Genomic DNA, 17,208 nt, shown 5'->3' on the forward strand with positions numbered 1-17,208 from the left:
AGAAGAGCATGAAAAGAAGAACATAATGAAGAGAACAAATACCAAGCAAGGGAAGTAATGCTCACAAAGAAAGGAAATGACACCTGAGGAGTGTGTTAGACAATTTCAGGGACATTTTATCCTTGTTATTTGTAAGTTACTCCCTTTAATGCAAAAAGATATTAAGCATCCAATACTTGTTAAAACAAAAATCAGAAAGAAAAGGAAAGAACAGAAGAAATAGTGCATTACCCTATTAAGAAAGGAAGTCTCACTGACCGCAAGAAATGAAGMGAATAGATTGCACTCCCCCAAAGAATTCACACCAGCGTATTTTACCAATAGAAACACAACTTGTGTCTTTAGTATCAGGTCACAGAGTACRGAAAATATCAAAGAAATCTACAGCAATCAATACACAAGGAGTTAAACAGAGAAAATGCACAGTTAACAATCCAGAACCACTGCATTATGATCTAAAAGCTTACCAAGGTGTCTCCAGAAAGGACTTCTAAAAGCGAGATTAAGTTATGTCCATCTCTTAGGTCTTCATATAGGTCATTCACATGCTTTCGAACCTGCACACAGAAATGCAAAAATTAAATACAAGATCCCCTGAGAATTCATGCTCATATTAAAACATATCTTTTAAAACACAGATAAACCTCAGCTACACCTCAGCATTGCTTTTTGAATGTCTTCACTTTCATGACAAGTTTGCAAATGCAAATTAATTGTAACAGACAAAATTCACATCTGTGTCTGCACTTGCACATGTCATCACACTTTTTATCACTTCAATGAAAAGGAAAAGAAAAACAGTATTAAGTTACAGGTAATGAMTGTATGCAGCAATCAAAAAATCAGTATCTGGCAATTTAAATTRTATCAGATACTCCTACTTGGACCTAAATAATGACCACTACAAAAACAGTAGCTAGATTCAATGAACTGTACAAAAATACACAACAGATATCTATTACCAGCAGCATGCATGTTCACTGCAGCCAGGCCAAAAGTAACACACTTTCTAATCAAAGCATTCCATCCAWCAGTTAACAACACACATTGTTCACCTCAGGTTTCCCAGCACTTAGTGGGTTTTTCCAAGAGCTCACACATCCACCTTACACACCTCATGAAAGAACTGTGACRTTAAGTTGATCTAGTGAGTGGGTGAAATGACAAGAGAGTCAGCTGGAAGCCTCATCTGACAGGACAACAAAGCTGGGAGGTATCTGTCCACAGGCCAACTTCTCGATTCTTACCATTACCTTAAATACTTTCTCYGAAAAGTCTTAAAAAATTTCAGCCAGCTGTTCTTTGAATGTGACACAAAGGACATAACTTTTCATAATCAGAGATTTTTGACTTGCTGGACAGAGGTTGAGGGCTTTCCAGCTATAATTTAATGTCGGCTCCCTGGTGTTCGCACTGAACCATCAAATCAGAAACTTTCTAAGCTTAGAGAGGATAAAATATAATATCAGAAATTTTCTTCTTCCTTGCCTCTGCTAGAGATGAGTTGTAGTTCCAATACAAAATTCATGGGACACACTCTGACTGTARACATGAGTACGATGAGGCAGCAAGAATCAACCCAGATCTTCAACATTATACAACAACTCAGTTTGCCACACTTTTGGAGCAATTTCTGGGGAAATAACTGTCTCCACACCTAAGATTAGCTTCACAAATGCTTTTTAGTTCAAGTTTCTTATTCCGATTTTAAAACACAAAATTACCCTGCAATCTGTTTTAAAAAAGACCATCATCTTAACTGAGAGTAGTACCAGAACATATTTATGCCTGTGTTGAAGACAGCCAGAACAAGYCATGTAGAAGACTGTTCCATGAGGAATTACAGCACATATTTTCCAAAATGTTTATACAGACTCTGCATACACAGCCAAGTTASAATTCAATACTCTAATACATATACATAGCTTCACACCCTCACATGCATACATACACAAAATAGCATCACTTTAATTTTAGTTACTTTTTTTAAATCCTGCAAGCAATTAATGTAAAAAAAATCCAAGAAAAAATTTCTCTGATAATACTGAAGTACTGTTAAGCTGAACAAAGAAACGGAGCAGGTGTTCTCCTACTACATCTCTGGTGAAAGAAAAGGAAAGCTATATAAATCATTGATCCCCCAGATACAAGATTTGGCTATGATAAACACTTGAAAAGTACAAGGATCTTTAATTTTTAACCCAAAATAATAGTGACTTGTTATTTTAGTATTCAAAGAACTATATCAAATAGAGTGCTAAACTCTTTCTGTTAAAAGTAGGCAAGTTTTCTGTATGAAAAAGCCCTGTGAGAGGGCTGCTTGCCCCACCACCCAGGACATGCCACTTCCCTCTGGAGAGCAGAATCCTCAGCTGCAACAGATCCACAGTGCAGGCTGGTGGCCAGAGGCAGGGGAGGACATAAGGTAAAGGACTGAAGAATGGGCAGTACATCTCAAAGACACTGCACTAGCACAGGTGAAGAACTGTCTKTGCAGCACCAAGGAAATGCCCACACTCTTTTCAAAATCAAACTCAGGGGCCTTGCCCAATGTGCAGGTATCTGAACTGCAGGGTGAGAAAAGGGCACTGTTTCTGTTCTGCCTGYTTTATTTTTCCTCCATTAGATGCAACATAATTCTGTTATCCTGCTGGTCTGTCTCTCACAGCACCCATCTGTTGACCTTCTGTTTGTTTCTCATGCTCTGAGGTTTCCTAAGCATTACAGAGACAACCATCTTCCCCAGTTTATCTTTCTAGAAATCAGGGACACTTCAGAGATGAGCTCACACTGGATATGAAAAAGCTGGCACAGAGCTGTCAAAACAGGAAAACCAGCTGTGTACCTTATGCATCTATCTTAGTGCTGCCACTGGCTGACAATTACTGTGAGGATTAATTATTTAGGACATACTGTGCCAGTCGTCCTGGTACAGGGCATCTTAAGAAGGAATTTCTTCCAATACTTTGAGCAGCAGATGTGCTTTAAAACACAGTAGATCACTTCTTCCAAAAGGAGCATCTTGCACTCCTCAAGAGATCCTACACTGACACTTCAGGGAAAGCTTAAAAAATCACCTCTCTGTATCTCTTGGGCAACTTTTGTCTCTCAACACCTATAATGAATTCTTTAACTTAGAAGAAACAAATACAAGTGCATCATTGCTCTTTGCTGCCATATTCAACCTCCTTTAAAATACATACTAACACAAATACTGGATGCAGATAGTGGTCCCTGGACAGATGTGTGGGATATGCTGAGGCCATGGCATTTCATAACAGTTCTTGTGGCTTTTCAATGAAATCACAGAACTGTCAGCCCTGCATTTTGCAAGGTCCATGTGCAAAGTAGGTTACATGCTGCCTCAGGCAACTTTTTGCAATACACCCATRTGAGTGTGGCAGATTTGATAATYTGGGCATGAGAAGAGATTCTTTAARGAAGACGTGGGAAATGCTGAGTGGCTGAGGTGCATCTGACAAAACTTAAACAAGAAAAGCAAAATGGCTTCACCAGTGAAAAGGACACAGAGTGAATRTAAAGCACTGTTTCAGAAGTGATTCATCTTCTGATCTTCATCTTCTGGCAYGTGTACTATGATGTTTGTGGTAAGGAGAGCTCCATTCTCCTTGATATAAGCATCAGATATTTTCATATCATCCTTTCCCAGCAAGCTTATGCCTTGCAGTCTAGTGCCTTGGGGAATCTCTGCACCACCACCAGTAAAAAAACAGCTTTTAAAGCTGTAGCAGTGACAAAGACTGTATCTTGCCCCCAGACCCCAGCATGTTAGGCACTTGAGAGATGAAGACCAAGAAGATGACTGCCGCCTCCAAAAGCTTCCACTCAGTCACCCCACACCGTTCTGCTTCTGCAGTAAAAGTCCCTGGCAGCCAGTCTTGCCTGCCTCCTCTGCGGGCTGGCGTCACAGCACGTGTCACCACTGCCTCCAGCCTGCCTGGTTCTCATTTCCCTCACAGAGAAATCAGAGCATGATTCAGCTGCCTGGTCACACATCTGAAGGGCTGGKTTATGCTTAGGGGCTGCACCACTTGGTCTCCCTTTTTCTCCAGAATGACTAAAGTTTGTAGAGGTCCTGCTGGCCCTTCTCCAGCAGCCTCTACTGAAAACCCTTAAACATCTCAAGGAGTCCTGGATGCCCATGCTTGGCAAACAAAACTTGCACATAGTGATCTGTGGTTTTGCCATCAGTCACAGCAAAAAAAAAAGCCATCTTCCACAGAAAATGTATTTCTTACAATTTTTATTGCTATTAACTGTCTTGATACTAGAACAAAAGCTGCAGTTTTACTAATGGCTGCTTATGGTTATATGGTAGAAGGGGAAGGACTGTCACTTCTGCTACTGCAAGCAAAACCAKCTTGATCTTGATGGACAGGAGATGCACAGATCACTCTCTAATACTGCCATACCTACTTCTTAGTAGGGCCTGCTGCAACAGAACAAGGTGGAAGGGTTTTAAATTAAAAGAGGGTAGATATAAACCAGATACAAGGAAGAAAATTTTTACAATTATGTCAGCAAAACATTGGAACATTTTCCCTAGAGAGGTGGGTGTCCCATCCCTGGAAACATTCAAGGTCAGGTTAGATGGGGCTCCAAGCAAACCGATCAAGTTGAAGATGTCCCTGCTCATTGCAGGGGGGATTGGACTAGATGGCCTGAAGTTGTGCCAAGGGAGGTTTAGGTTGGGGATTAGAAAAAAGCTCTTCACCCAAAGAGTGGTCAGACACTGGCGCCCAGGGCAGTGGTCACAGCACAGAGTTCAAGAAGAGTTTGGACAATGCTCTCAGGCACAGGATGTGACCCTTGGGGATGGTCCTGTACAGAACTAGGAGATGGATTGGATGATCCTTGTAGATCCCTTCCAATTCAGCCAATTCTGTGACTTTTAAAGATCCCTTCCAAYCCAAACTATTCTAGTATTCTATGATGATTCTGCTAAAACAAAGAATCGCACCCTTTGTCTTTATTAAAAGTAAATATGGCAGGAAAATAGGGTTGTGCCATTTCTGTGTATACAGTGGGTGCACACCCAGCACACATGTAGATCCCTCAGACTTTCCTGTCAGGGTATAGTGTCTTTCAGACCAGCACCTAAAATGTAGGGAGAACATTCTTGACTGAAACAGTGTATGAAGCAGCAGAAACAAACATTAATGTCCTGCAGAATCTGGAGTGGAGTCAAAATAGGCAGGAGAGAGAATATAATCAGATCAGGCAGGAACAATTCCAAGTAACRCCCATGTACTGGAGGCCACCAGGAAATCCCTGAGGGAGGTGAGGCAACCATCGTGGCCGTGGTAAGCTTCATGACTTGGAAACAAAGCAGAGTTTTGTGCTCACGTCCTTGCAAAATTTTCCTTTTTTTTTTTTTTTTTAATAGGCTGGAGAAAGCAGACTACAATAATCAAATACCTTTCTTTAAAACATCAGAAGTCTCCCTTTGTATAGTTGAACTGCTCCTTACGAGAATATGCCAAATTAGACCTTTGCTTATGATTTCCAGAACCAGCAAAATTAGAATCAAATCTGAACCATAWTTACTTTGAATAACTGAAGTTCAGYTGTCAAGCCTTCATTATCCAGGAGTTATCAAAAATTTTAATATTACAGATCCAACTGAGGCTGTTCAGAGCACATTTCCTATGAAAGCTGTATTCAAATAYGGCTCTCCTTGCTTCTGGAACAAAGTTAATTAAATGCCCAGCCCAAACACAGAGCATTACTGATTTTCCAAAGCAAAATGGGAAAAGGCTCAAAAATTAGAACTGTAAGGGGTGTGTTTAGGGAAAARAAGGGTCAGGCCTTAATTACCACTGAGGTCACACATAAATCCAAATGACAGCTGGCACAAGGCCACTGTGAGTTTCACAATAAACTTCATATTTATTCTTTAAGAATCTGAGTCAATGTCTGTGGAAAAAAAGATCCCTTAGAACTCCCACTCACTGCAGCTACAGTAGAACAATTTTCACCAACATAACAGACAAATAGTTAAGAGCTCCTATAACTACAGYGTTCCACAGCAAATGCCATCGGCATTCAGAAAAGCTGAAAACTGGGGCCACGGTTGAGATACTGACACTCTGATGAGTTTCCCTAATGTTTCAGCTTCCTAAAAACATGCTTAAGGTTGTTCTTAAATGAAAACTTTTATTAAAAATGCTGCTTATAAGGAAACAGTTTTCTGAAAGTTTTGAGAACATGCATGTTTTAGTCCATTCACCCAAAAATACAGAAATCACAGTGGCAATTCTAACTGCATGATAACAAATAAACCTATGCTGTGCGTAAAGAATGAAACTACCTCTAATACCAAATGTTATATTTGTGTACAAAAATAAAGGTTTACTGTCAGCCTGGTTTATGAGAAACACTCTTTAATTCTGAACAAGCTGTAACAACATCCATGAAGAATGTAATTGTCAAAATACGAGATTTGTCAAAATATTCCCACGTGACTGATCCACCAAGCAAGCTGCTTCTTCAAACATCTTGCAGAATACTTGTTTTATTCTTCAGACTTCTTACCCTCCCCGTGTAAAGAATGAGTTTTGCTGAGCACAGAGCAATGGCCCGCTCAGGTAATTTCCCCGCGCTGTGCTGCATGGGGCAGTGAGGCTGAGCTGTGCTCCAAGGCCAGTTTGGTGCCACGCCAAGGGATCAGGGAGCCCGAGCTCCGTGCAGACTGACACGCACACTGACAGCCTCCCCGAGTCGCTCGTGTTCCGTAATCCCCTACTCTAAACCCAAAACTTATCGCTGGGGAAAAAAACAACTCCAAACATGCACCCTGGTCACAATCCTTGTTTTGTACTGAACCCCCTATTAAACTTTACTCATTCTGTTASAAATAAACAAGCACACAAGTTTAATTAAGAGAATTTAAGCACTGTGACCCTTGATGAGGATGATTTAAGCTGCGTGGCAGTGTCCCGGTTCTGTTCAGGGCAGGCGGAGCTGGGCTGCAGATGGTGCTGTGCCCGCAGCTCCAGCGCTGGACACCCCGCCCGGGGTGCCCTGATCTGCTGTCCCCGGGACCACAGCCAGGGCTGGCAGAGAGCTGGCACTCGCCCTTGGGCCAGGTCTCTTCTGCTCACTTGCAGGCAGAGTCTGGCAAATCCAGTTTTAGGCCTGATGGTTCCAAAACTCATTTTCACTCTTTTCTTATACTGGACAGTCTAATAATCCACTCTGCAGGAAACAATTCTTGTGGTTCATGGAAAATAAACAGTTCTTTATTTCATACTCAGGAGTAATTTTGCTGTTTGAATATGTTTCTGGGTATTAATTCTCACAAATAATAGACGCAGAAAATGTTATTCAGTTCCATAAAATTCCTTTATGATTTTACTAAGGCACATTTAACAAGCTTCCTTTACAGAGTGAGTTCAACACCCCATCTCTTTGTTTACAACAGATGTTTTCTAACTGAAGATTCATCCTTGATTGCATCCTTGGATTCATCCTTCACTCTCTCATATGGCCCRTGATTTACACTCTATTATCTTGATAACCATAACACCCTTCCTGTGCTCCRCCCCTCTAACAGCCTGTCCTTGTATCTAAAGGCTCCAATCAGTCACTTTTTTTTCACATTGACCTTCACATTTCTCCCAGACAACTCAATCATACATTGCTTTTGCATACTCTGTTTTGCCCTGCCTTCAACTATTCCACATCTCTGGATAACTCTATTGATCACCAAATATTTGTATGGCTTTAAGGTATAAATATACTGTTCCTCAATTTAAAACAATAAATTAATCCAGCCATTGCCAAATCTCGCTAAATATCCTTATACTTCTCTTAATTTCCCAGATTTTGTTTCATGAAATGCTTTCCGGTAGTTTCCCAATCCCCAAATCAGCAAGTAAAGGCATAATCTTACATATATATCAAACAGTAGAACATAAACACGCACATCCAGGAGTCCTTTTGTGGATTTCAGTAGATGTGTGATAGTTCAAACACCATCATTGTACAGAAGAACTTTAAACAAGTGTCCTAAATGTCAAGAGTCCTTTCCACCTCCCACAGGAAAAAAAAAAAACTTGGCTCCATTAACACCATCACAGACTGGGGCCAGGTTGGAAGGGACCACAGTGGGTCATCTGGTCCAACCTCCCTGCTCAGTGGGGTCACCCAAGAGCACATTGCACAGGATTGTGTCCAGATGGTTCTTGAATATCTCCAGYGAGGGAGAMTCCACAATCTGTTCCAGTGCTCGGTCACCCGCACAGTAAAGAAGTTTTTCCTCATATTCAGGAGGAATTTCCTGYTCATCAGTTTCTGCCCATTGTRTCTTGCTCTRTTGCTTGGCACCACCAAGAAGAGCCTGGTCCATCTTCTTGACACSCTCCYTTCARATACTCACACACACTGATGAGTCCCCTCTCAATCACCGCTTCTGGAGATGAACAGACTCAGCTCCCTCAGCCTTYCCTTGTAAGRGAGATGCTCCAGTCYCTAAATCATCTTTGTTGCCCTGTYRGACCTGCTCCAGAAGCTCCAGGTCTGTCTTGTACTGGGGAGCCCAGAACTGGACACATCTCAAAACATTTTAAGGAATGGGCTAGAAGATTCTTTCCAACCAACACAGGTCCAACCACTCAGGATAACCCCACAGATCCCATTCTACTTTGTTATTATCATTATCACAGCATGGTCTTCACTGCTATCAGCCCCTGGCAGTGTCTTGGTCAATTGCTTGTAAATTTGCATACAAATTTGGATCAGCAAATCCACTTCAGCAGAGCCTGTGCAGATTCACAAGCAAAAATTCGCATTTACTAACAAAAAATGGACATCTGCTCCATCACTGCTACATTTTTAAGATCTAAAAYATAAAGTTACAGAGATGTCCAGCAAGTTTCAGAATTTACTACACTGAATTAACTGTCATTCTACAGACAGCTCTCAGCACGAGGGACAGGTGCCACATGTGGCATGTGTCATGTGAGGTCCCATGCCACTCCACTCATACTCCCAGCCAATAATTCTTGCACCAGTTGTGATTTCAAGGCACAGCATGCCAATTTATCTTCCTTTTTTTCCAYCACTGTAACCTTTTAGATTTTTCTTCAAATCAATAAACTTTTTTCAGATGCTTTACTGTATAAGACAGAAGATATTTATAAATTTCAGAAAAAAAAAATAAAATCAAGCAAAGGAGGTGTGATTTTCAATCTGCTTGAAGCCTCATTGTGAAATCTGTTCTATACCTTTTTAAAAATACTTTATTTAYAAAGGTATAAACATGATAGAAGATTAACGAAGAATTTAAAGCAAATATCACTAAGCTTCACTTTACACAGCAGCCATCTGAAGGAAGCCATTCTCACTGGAACTGTAGGATTAATGCAGATTGAAATCATTAAACTAATAAAAATATAAGCTTTGGTAAGGAATTTGGCAGTGGTGAGCTTTAGGACTCAAAAGTTGAATACTACTTTGCCAGAAAAGGGCTGTGCCTTACAAGGTTCTCAGAGAATAGTAAAACTCTAATGTTTAAAAGGACTGGATAGTACACTTCACTCAGGGAGGTGTGCAGTTTGGCTAGAAAACACCAGAGATGCTTCTTTAATTTATTCTTGAAAATTCAAATGAAGGAAATGTAAAACATACTACAAGTGCTTCAGTGTTGGACTACACTTACTTGCTTTAGAGAGACGGACATTTTTCCTTGCTAATCTTCAAACTGAATCKTCTCTAAAATAAACTGATGTTTTTGTTGTCCCTTCTCTTAAAGTTTGACCTCAGAAAATGTGTGTTCACCAGCCTCTGCGTAAACATTTTTTACATACTGAGGAYATGCTATCACGCCTCCCTTCAGTCTTCTCAATTTCAGACTAAACAAACTCAAATTATCACAACCTTCCCTTGATGTTCCAAGAAAACTTATCTTCTTACTGCTTAATTAGAGATGGCTGCAAACCTCTTGTCTATGCAAAGCACAGAAATTACGCAGCCAGGCTGAGTCCCACAGCCATGTGCCCACAAATGCGTCTGTGAAAGGGCCACAATGCCTCCGTCTTTTCTCCTTGGCAGAGAGTTACTATGCTTACTATAAATGCAGACTTCTAGGAGACTCCCCTTCCCCCAAATTCTTAACTAGAACACTAAAATGTTACTAATCACATCAATTAGTTACTAGCTGTTGGTAAATAAAGCTATGTGACAAGAAAATGTAACTTACCTGAATATTCTTCAATCTGCTCTTTCCTTATCTGAATTTCACCCTCATCTTATTAAAATTTATTTTGTCAARTCAGCATTTTGTAGAACAAAGAGACCAAAGTAATTCAGACATTTCCACATCAATCAAAACTATTTATCTTTTTTTATTCCTCGGTAATGTATCCATAATTTGTTTTTCTTCACACTCTGACATAATTACAGAGCCTTTCTCCTGTGATCTTCCATGTCACAMTAATTCATTCTGGACCTTATACTTCTCTGATTTTATCCCATCTTGTTTTTTAACTCCTTTATACAAACCTTTAGTCCTGCTGCCCTTATTTCCACTTCTCATACAGCTCCTTTGTATTTCACACACCCTGAAAGCAGCAGCATTTTCTATATGATGTCTCCTATCTTTTCTGCCTGTCTGTAGCCTGTCTTTGTGCCTCTGACACAAACACCTTCAGTAACTGCCAGATCTCCTGCAGTTCTTCCTCTCCAGTATTAACTTCCCCAGGAGACCCTACCTATTGCTGGCCCCAGTTCATTATCCTTGTACTTCTCACTTCTCTCTTTGCTTTGAAAAGTGAGCCTGGGATTTTGCAACCACTTGCTTCCAMGTCACCTTCCCTTCTTAAATTCCGAAGCAGTCTCTCCCAGCCTGTCCTGACTGAAGGTCTCTCTGGCTGGCATTTCACTCACAAAACTTGTCCATACCAGAGGCAGCCACCCCAACTCCTGCAGCAGGCAGGGAACAGAGCAGCAAGTGTATTTGCACACCTGCCTGGGGATGAGAGGAGCTGTCCCRCAGAAATGCCTTTCTTACCCAGGCTAATGAGGGTTCTTTTGTAGGTGCTCAAATGCAGAACTCCACACTGTTTCCCTACACCTCCTGTTAGTTATGATGATTGACAAAAGACTTGAGGCACAGAGATRGGATAAATTATTTTCCCCATCACTTCACAGTCCTGTCCTTCCAATGCTAGGTTAGTAAACAAAAATCCACCACTGACTTCCTTGATCCAGCTCAAGTCCTCCAATCAACAGCAGCCACATTCTTTTTTTTTTTTCTGTTTTAGCTTTGGCCAGAGACACGCCACAATGTTTCAGTACACCCAGTTTTCATCCCCCTTTGTGTTTCCAGCTTGCCTTGACCATTCCTGACCTGTACCACATGCTGTCAAACGTAACTTACTAAGGAGGAATTGTTTAAAGGATGCAAATGTAAAGCTAATAACATCAAATTCACCAATAAATGACTCAGCTTAAAACTAACCCTCACCAAGGGCAATACACTCCAAACATGCCTGAAGCAGGTAAAATACTAAGGTTGGCAGATAAAATGTTATTTCAATTAAAGCCAAGGCATTCTAAGCAGAGGAGTGACTGCCTTTAGATGTTCCTTTTCAAAGCAGCGTAAGTGCCTTTAACAGTGAACACCTTTCCTTACAGAAAATACATGTTCATTTTGATGCCTTCTTAGGTCCTCACACAGTCACACATCAGTGCTACCTCAGGGCAAGCCTCACTTTCCAGGGTATATGAAATATTGCTGTAGAACAAAATACTTTAGTAATGTTTATGATTAAACGTTTGAAGTTGCTCACTGTCTGGAGTCCACATACTGGGGCAAACACTGCTCCCACTGGAGCCTGTGGCACAGTTTCATCAGCCCAAAGGGAGCTAGATCAAGCCCCAGTACTCCTAAACTGATATATAAATTATTATTAGATACAGATACATCAAAAGTATACAGATAAAAATAAGTCCATGCATAATTTAACCATTAATTAAAAAGCTAACACTTAATTGCAAATGCTAGAATTTTATCTCTTGCARTCTCTAAGGAATAAATAATATTAAATAAAACCTATGCTGAGAGCTAATTGCAAACAATGGACCTAACAAAAAGAGAATGAATTAATACATTAATAAGCCTATAACAGGAAGAATATTGATTCCAGTGGTTCTAATTCATCATGCAGTCATTGCAGGGCAGACTTAGTTCCTCTTATATCCATTCTTCCACATATGAGCACCTGCATAAACCAATTTCTTAAAAAACCCAATGCACATAAAAGCATGTGCTCAACTGGTTCATGTCATAAAAATATTGATGTGTTCAAACTATCCTATATTTCATGCATATTTAATTTACTGGCTTCAATTATTCTCTTTCCTGCTCCCAATTAGTTGTGAAGTCTGAATGCATTAAAGAGGATCAAATAAACTTGAAATGTGTGGCACAGTTTTTATTGACTTGAATATGTTTATTTATTTATTTATTTATTTATTTGCTTACTGGCAGAGATACTTTTGTGATGCAATTTATCTTTAGCCTTTAAAACTTTGTACAATTTCCTCCTCTTTTGCAGCTTTAACTTCTGGCATTTGTCACTACTTTTCCCCATTGTCTTCTGGGTACTTTACTCCCCCATCTAAACTTCGATTAAACACCAAAAACGTCCCCAGTTTGCTTGCTGAGTTGCTTTGCATATAAAGCAGTGTGGTTTACCTCCAAGTGGAAGATTTTTAAAAAAATTTGCTCACAATGCAGCATGAATAAACTCCAATCGTGCATATTTCCAGGGAAAATACCAAAAAAATCTTCTTTASACCATTAACTGATGGTGAACTTCAAGAGTTATTTTTATTTATTTTTTTTAAAAGGAGCATGTCTCAAATAAAAAACATTTCAAGACCTTTTAGAATAGTCTTGAACATACAGCGGCAAAAAATTTTATGAGAAAAACTGAAACAGCCTTTTGTCCACCAGGAAGACAGCAGGCCTGGTTGAACTCAAAAACTGAGGAGGAAATCCTGATATTTTACCTGCACCCAATGCCTGGAAAGCAAGCTGGGATCACATGAAGTGTGATTTACAGAAGCTGCACCCAACAGTTTGCAGGAGCTGTTAGAATAAGCTGGAAGGAATGCATACAAAGCTCATTAAGATGCACCAGCACAGCAAGGAATCAGTCTTATTTTAAACGCAGAGGAGAAAAAAAACCCTATTTTTTCTGAGTATGTTTTAAAATCAAAAGGTGTTAAACGGGAATTTTTTTAAAAGGCTGCTACCATTAGACAAACACCTGGTGCCTCATCCTTTAAGTATCAATGTASAGCAAAGTACAAAGTACTCATTTCTAAAAGCAGAGGTGGGGAATTTTAAATGGCATCTTAACTGCATGGCTGAAAAGAAGATCCTGAGAGTAGTGCTATCTAAAATGATAAGCAYTAGTGTCAGTGAAGTGCCAGCTTTCAGCAAGGAATGACTGCACTCATCCAGGGAYGGTCGATCCTGCTGCCATTAAGGTCGTACCTGAACACTGCACAAAGCAATCCACCTAAGAGGCCATTTGAAAGCCATGTGCTGCCTGAAGGACACACAGGAATCAATAACTTCAGGTTTCTATTCTGAATTATTCATCAGCTCAACAAAAAGCTATTCTCTCTCTCTCTCTCTCTCTAATGCAGTACCACTGCAACAACACAGTGTATGATTTTGAACAACGGGGTTCAAAACAATAGTTCTCAAAAGCATTTTGTCCTGCTACTTAAAAAAGCCTTCTTACTAATAACACCTTTAAAAGTGACTTTTAGGGCAACTAATGACCATGAAAGGACACTGCCCATTGCTCTCATCAGCAGCATGTTTCCCTCATRGCATGGGCAGCCAAGAGTCCCAAAACGCAGCGCACACTGCAGGTAGCACCAGGTGGCAGGGTGACACTACCCTGTCAGTGCCATGGACAGGACAGCTGTCCCTCTGCAGGGAGCTGCTCAGGCACCCAGGGACCCACAGTGCTGCTAGAAGGTCAGTGAAGAGGCTCTCCACAATCTTTTCTTCCATGAAAAGGAAGAAACATTTTCTCTTGRAGGGAAGATGCCTGGGTGTTTGCCGTATCACTAGCCAGTCTCTGCTTGCCTTGCCTTTAGTCCTGTTTTATGTACATCTTAATTTCCGATCAAGAAACTTAAAGCATTTYAAAATATCACATTTAAACTGTCAGGACTAAGACTGGCACTACCAAAATATTTTAAAATTGATTTGAAAAAGAAAATCAAGAAGAAAGAAGGATTTGTCTGCTTTTATTCCATTTCCATCATCGAATTCTTTTATTTTCTGACTTTCATCTCATCCTCTACCTGTATTTCACACTTGCCTAACTATTTCCTTAAGTTGTGAGGGCTCGAATTCAAAGGATGTCAAGAAGAATTTCATAGAAGCTTGATTTCTTTTCGAGTGCTTTAGGACCATGCAAACACTACACTGAAATSAAATTTGCAGCCCCAAGTTTACTTTTTCTTGTCACATCAAGGGTTATTCACTACTGTAGCAAAATTCAACACCCACTTCTACAGCAGGAGAGTGAAACCCTTGCTGGAAGCAGAGGCTGGTTTAGAGAAGAGAGGAGATCTCTACCCCACCACCACACTATGCTGGCATGCGAGTCCTCCCTGGAAGCTCATAACAAAGGAGCAGGCAAGTCTAAAGTCCAATATCTCACCACTCCAGTCTGTGTGTCAACAAGACATAAAAGATAACATTTAAACTGGAGCCACACCATCAGACAGCAAACAGCAGCCTTAGCAAGTCTAATGCTCCAATCAGTCCTCAGAAAATCTGTTATCAATCAAAAAAATAATTCAGCATTTAAAAAATGTTGTGAYAGTCCACTTGACCTTAAACTGCGGAATGCAAAGATAACTTAAACGGTTGCATTTTGCAAAAAATACATTMTGTACCTGTCTAAAACTAGGTATCTCAAGAACATGAGCAGGAAATATTTCTGCAATGACTGTGTTTCTATTATAGCAAAGCACACAACATGCTTTATTAGTCAACTAAACTGGCAAGGGACTAACACTGAATTTTAAATATTATGCACTCACATGCTTTGAATCCATTGCAACTAGAGATGGGCAACAGACAGCAGAAGGGTAAATATTTATCAGTCATCTTTTTGTTTGGGATTACTCAGTGAATCCCATAAATACAGAACTTAATTAGAAGAGTGACAGTAGGCTTTCATGCCATTCCCCAGCAAAAGATCGTAACTCGTAAAAGTATCATTGCTGCTGACCAGAATAAAACCTCTTGAATATACTGCTATAAAGGCATGAAAGTTCAGGACTTTCTCAAGGGCTGCAGAACAGGAGATTAATTAGAATGAGTAAGGAAAGCAGTAAACGAGCAGGGAAAATGTGAAGAGATGAGAATAGAAAAAGAGAGAGGGAAAAAGCAAAAAAGCAGTGGACAGAGAAAATAAACAGGAGAAAGAAGGCAAAGAACATACAGGATGGAAARAAGGTTAAATTAAAATGTGATCCGTCCTCATACGTGCAGTAGGGACATGCATACACACACAGTCTAGTCTTTCCCAAGATCTCTCATAATTTTCATGATCATCTCTTCTGCTTTTTGATGAGCCCTACACACRACAGATAAACCACACTGATTTCCTTTTACAGTCAGTGGGGCAAAGGCATTTCTAAGATACAATTAATCTTCCCCTAAGGGAGATGCCTTAGAGGGGGACACTTAAAAGGGCTTGTTCCCTAAACAATCTGCTAGAGAAGCCTGGGTAACCAGCTCAGATAACGCTACTGAGATGCCTGAAATGAGACAATTCCCACCTTGGTTTGTCTGAAATAAGTTATTGGCAGTGAATGGGCAAATATGAGTTGCATATACTCCTCTAGAAATGAACTCATTTTTTATGCTAATATTTCTACATTCCCTCCATGCCCTTACGTCTTAAGATAGAGAGCATTTGAAAGATTGATTTTAATTTCTATACAAGTCACGCTTCTAGAAACAATGTCTAAGAACAGAAATCTGACAACTGGATCACTACCTGCTTTCAAACCATTTCCAGAAGATAAAGTTGAGTTGCTACATAAATTCCAAGTTAATGGAAGAGCTATAGTCAAACTATATTTGTGTGTGTTAGCAATCCTTAACTTGAATTCTAAAGTGAGCAATCTGAGAAGAAAATCAAGGCCAGCAATAGCCACAGCAATAACACAGACCATCTGTCTTATCTGTATCTATACCTCTGCAATCACCCAACCCAGAAACATTTGAAAATGAAGGCCTAAGGCCATTGACCTTGGCAAGCAAGGCAAAAGGATTTAGTGTGAACTCTTTACCCTCATTTCCTTACGGGTTTAGAGTCTAAATCTTTTTTAAGCTACTCCCAGGAGGTGGACAGCATGGCAATGATGACTGTGCACCTTTTAGAAACATGTAAAATCATGTTGTACARAAACATCCTTTTCAGTACACTGCTCTTCTGTAAAAAAGGCACTGTTTTTAACCTAATATTAGATTGCTCTCCTAAAAGCTTCAGATAGGCTTCTCACAGAAAACTAAAGCTGCATTTTTAAAATGCATCTTTAATACACAAAAAGATGAGTAGCCCCTATAAACATGATAACAATTAACCTCAATTAGAYGAAGAGATGCCTGATGGTTAATTTGGATATTGCATTTTACTGCCAGAGTACTGGCAACCTTCCTGGATGTTGTTTTTTTTTTTCTTTAAATCTAATTTGTCTGATGTATTCTACAACAGATACATTTCTCATATGATAAACACGAGGTAAAATCCAGAAAAGAAACGCTGCAGACCTGCCTTTTGTCTTTTCTCATTAGCAAGTAGAAGACTTCTGCAGGGACATGGGGCCATTGGATGTTTCTGGAATACAAGGAGGAGGCTCCTGCACAGAATGGATCCTGGGAGCAGCTGTTTCTAGATAAAGCATGTTTCTCTTGGGTCTAACAAATTCACAAAGGGAAACCTATCAGTATGAGCTGCTCTGTGACTCCAGATTCACCCCACGCACAGAAATGTTGTATGCTGCACAGAGGCTGATGGCAGGACCACCCCTGATGGCTCAGTCATGGTGAAAAGGACCAAAAGACCCCTATGCAAGAGAGGTCTCTTGMTAAAGACAAAATTGAGTTTAACTTCAGTTCTGAGCGTGGTTAGTTTC

General features: G+C 40.1%; 1 protein-coding gene across 7 annotated transcripts in view; it reads right to left on the reverse strand.

Annotated features, from left to right (window-relative positions):
- The window catches only part of LOC130577098 (dystonin-like), a 292,211-nt gene that overhangs the window by 186,790 nt on the left and 88,213 nt on the right, over window positions 1-17,208 (reverse strand). For all 7 annotated transcript variants that reach the window (XM_057372216.1, XM_057372215.1, XM_057372214.1 and 4 more), the window contains one exon: window positions 468-557. In XM_057372216.1, the coding sequence (XP_057228199.1) occupies window positions 468-557 (90 nt within the window). The remainder of the gene's footprint in view (window positions 1-467; window positions 558-17,208) is intronic.

This window comes from Malurus melanocephalus, unplaced genomic scaffold, assembly GCF_030028575.1.
Source record: "Malurus melanocephalus ecotype Western Australia unplaced genomic scaffold, MMel_1.1 scaffold_166, whole genome shotgun sequence".
Classification (NCBI taxonomy): domain Eukaryota; kingdom Metazoa; phylum Chordata; class Aves; order Passeriformes; family Maluridae; genus Malurus; species Malurus melanocephalus.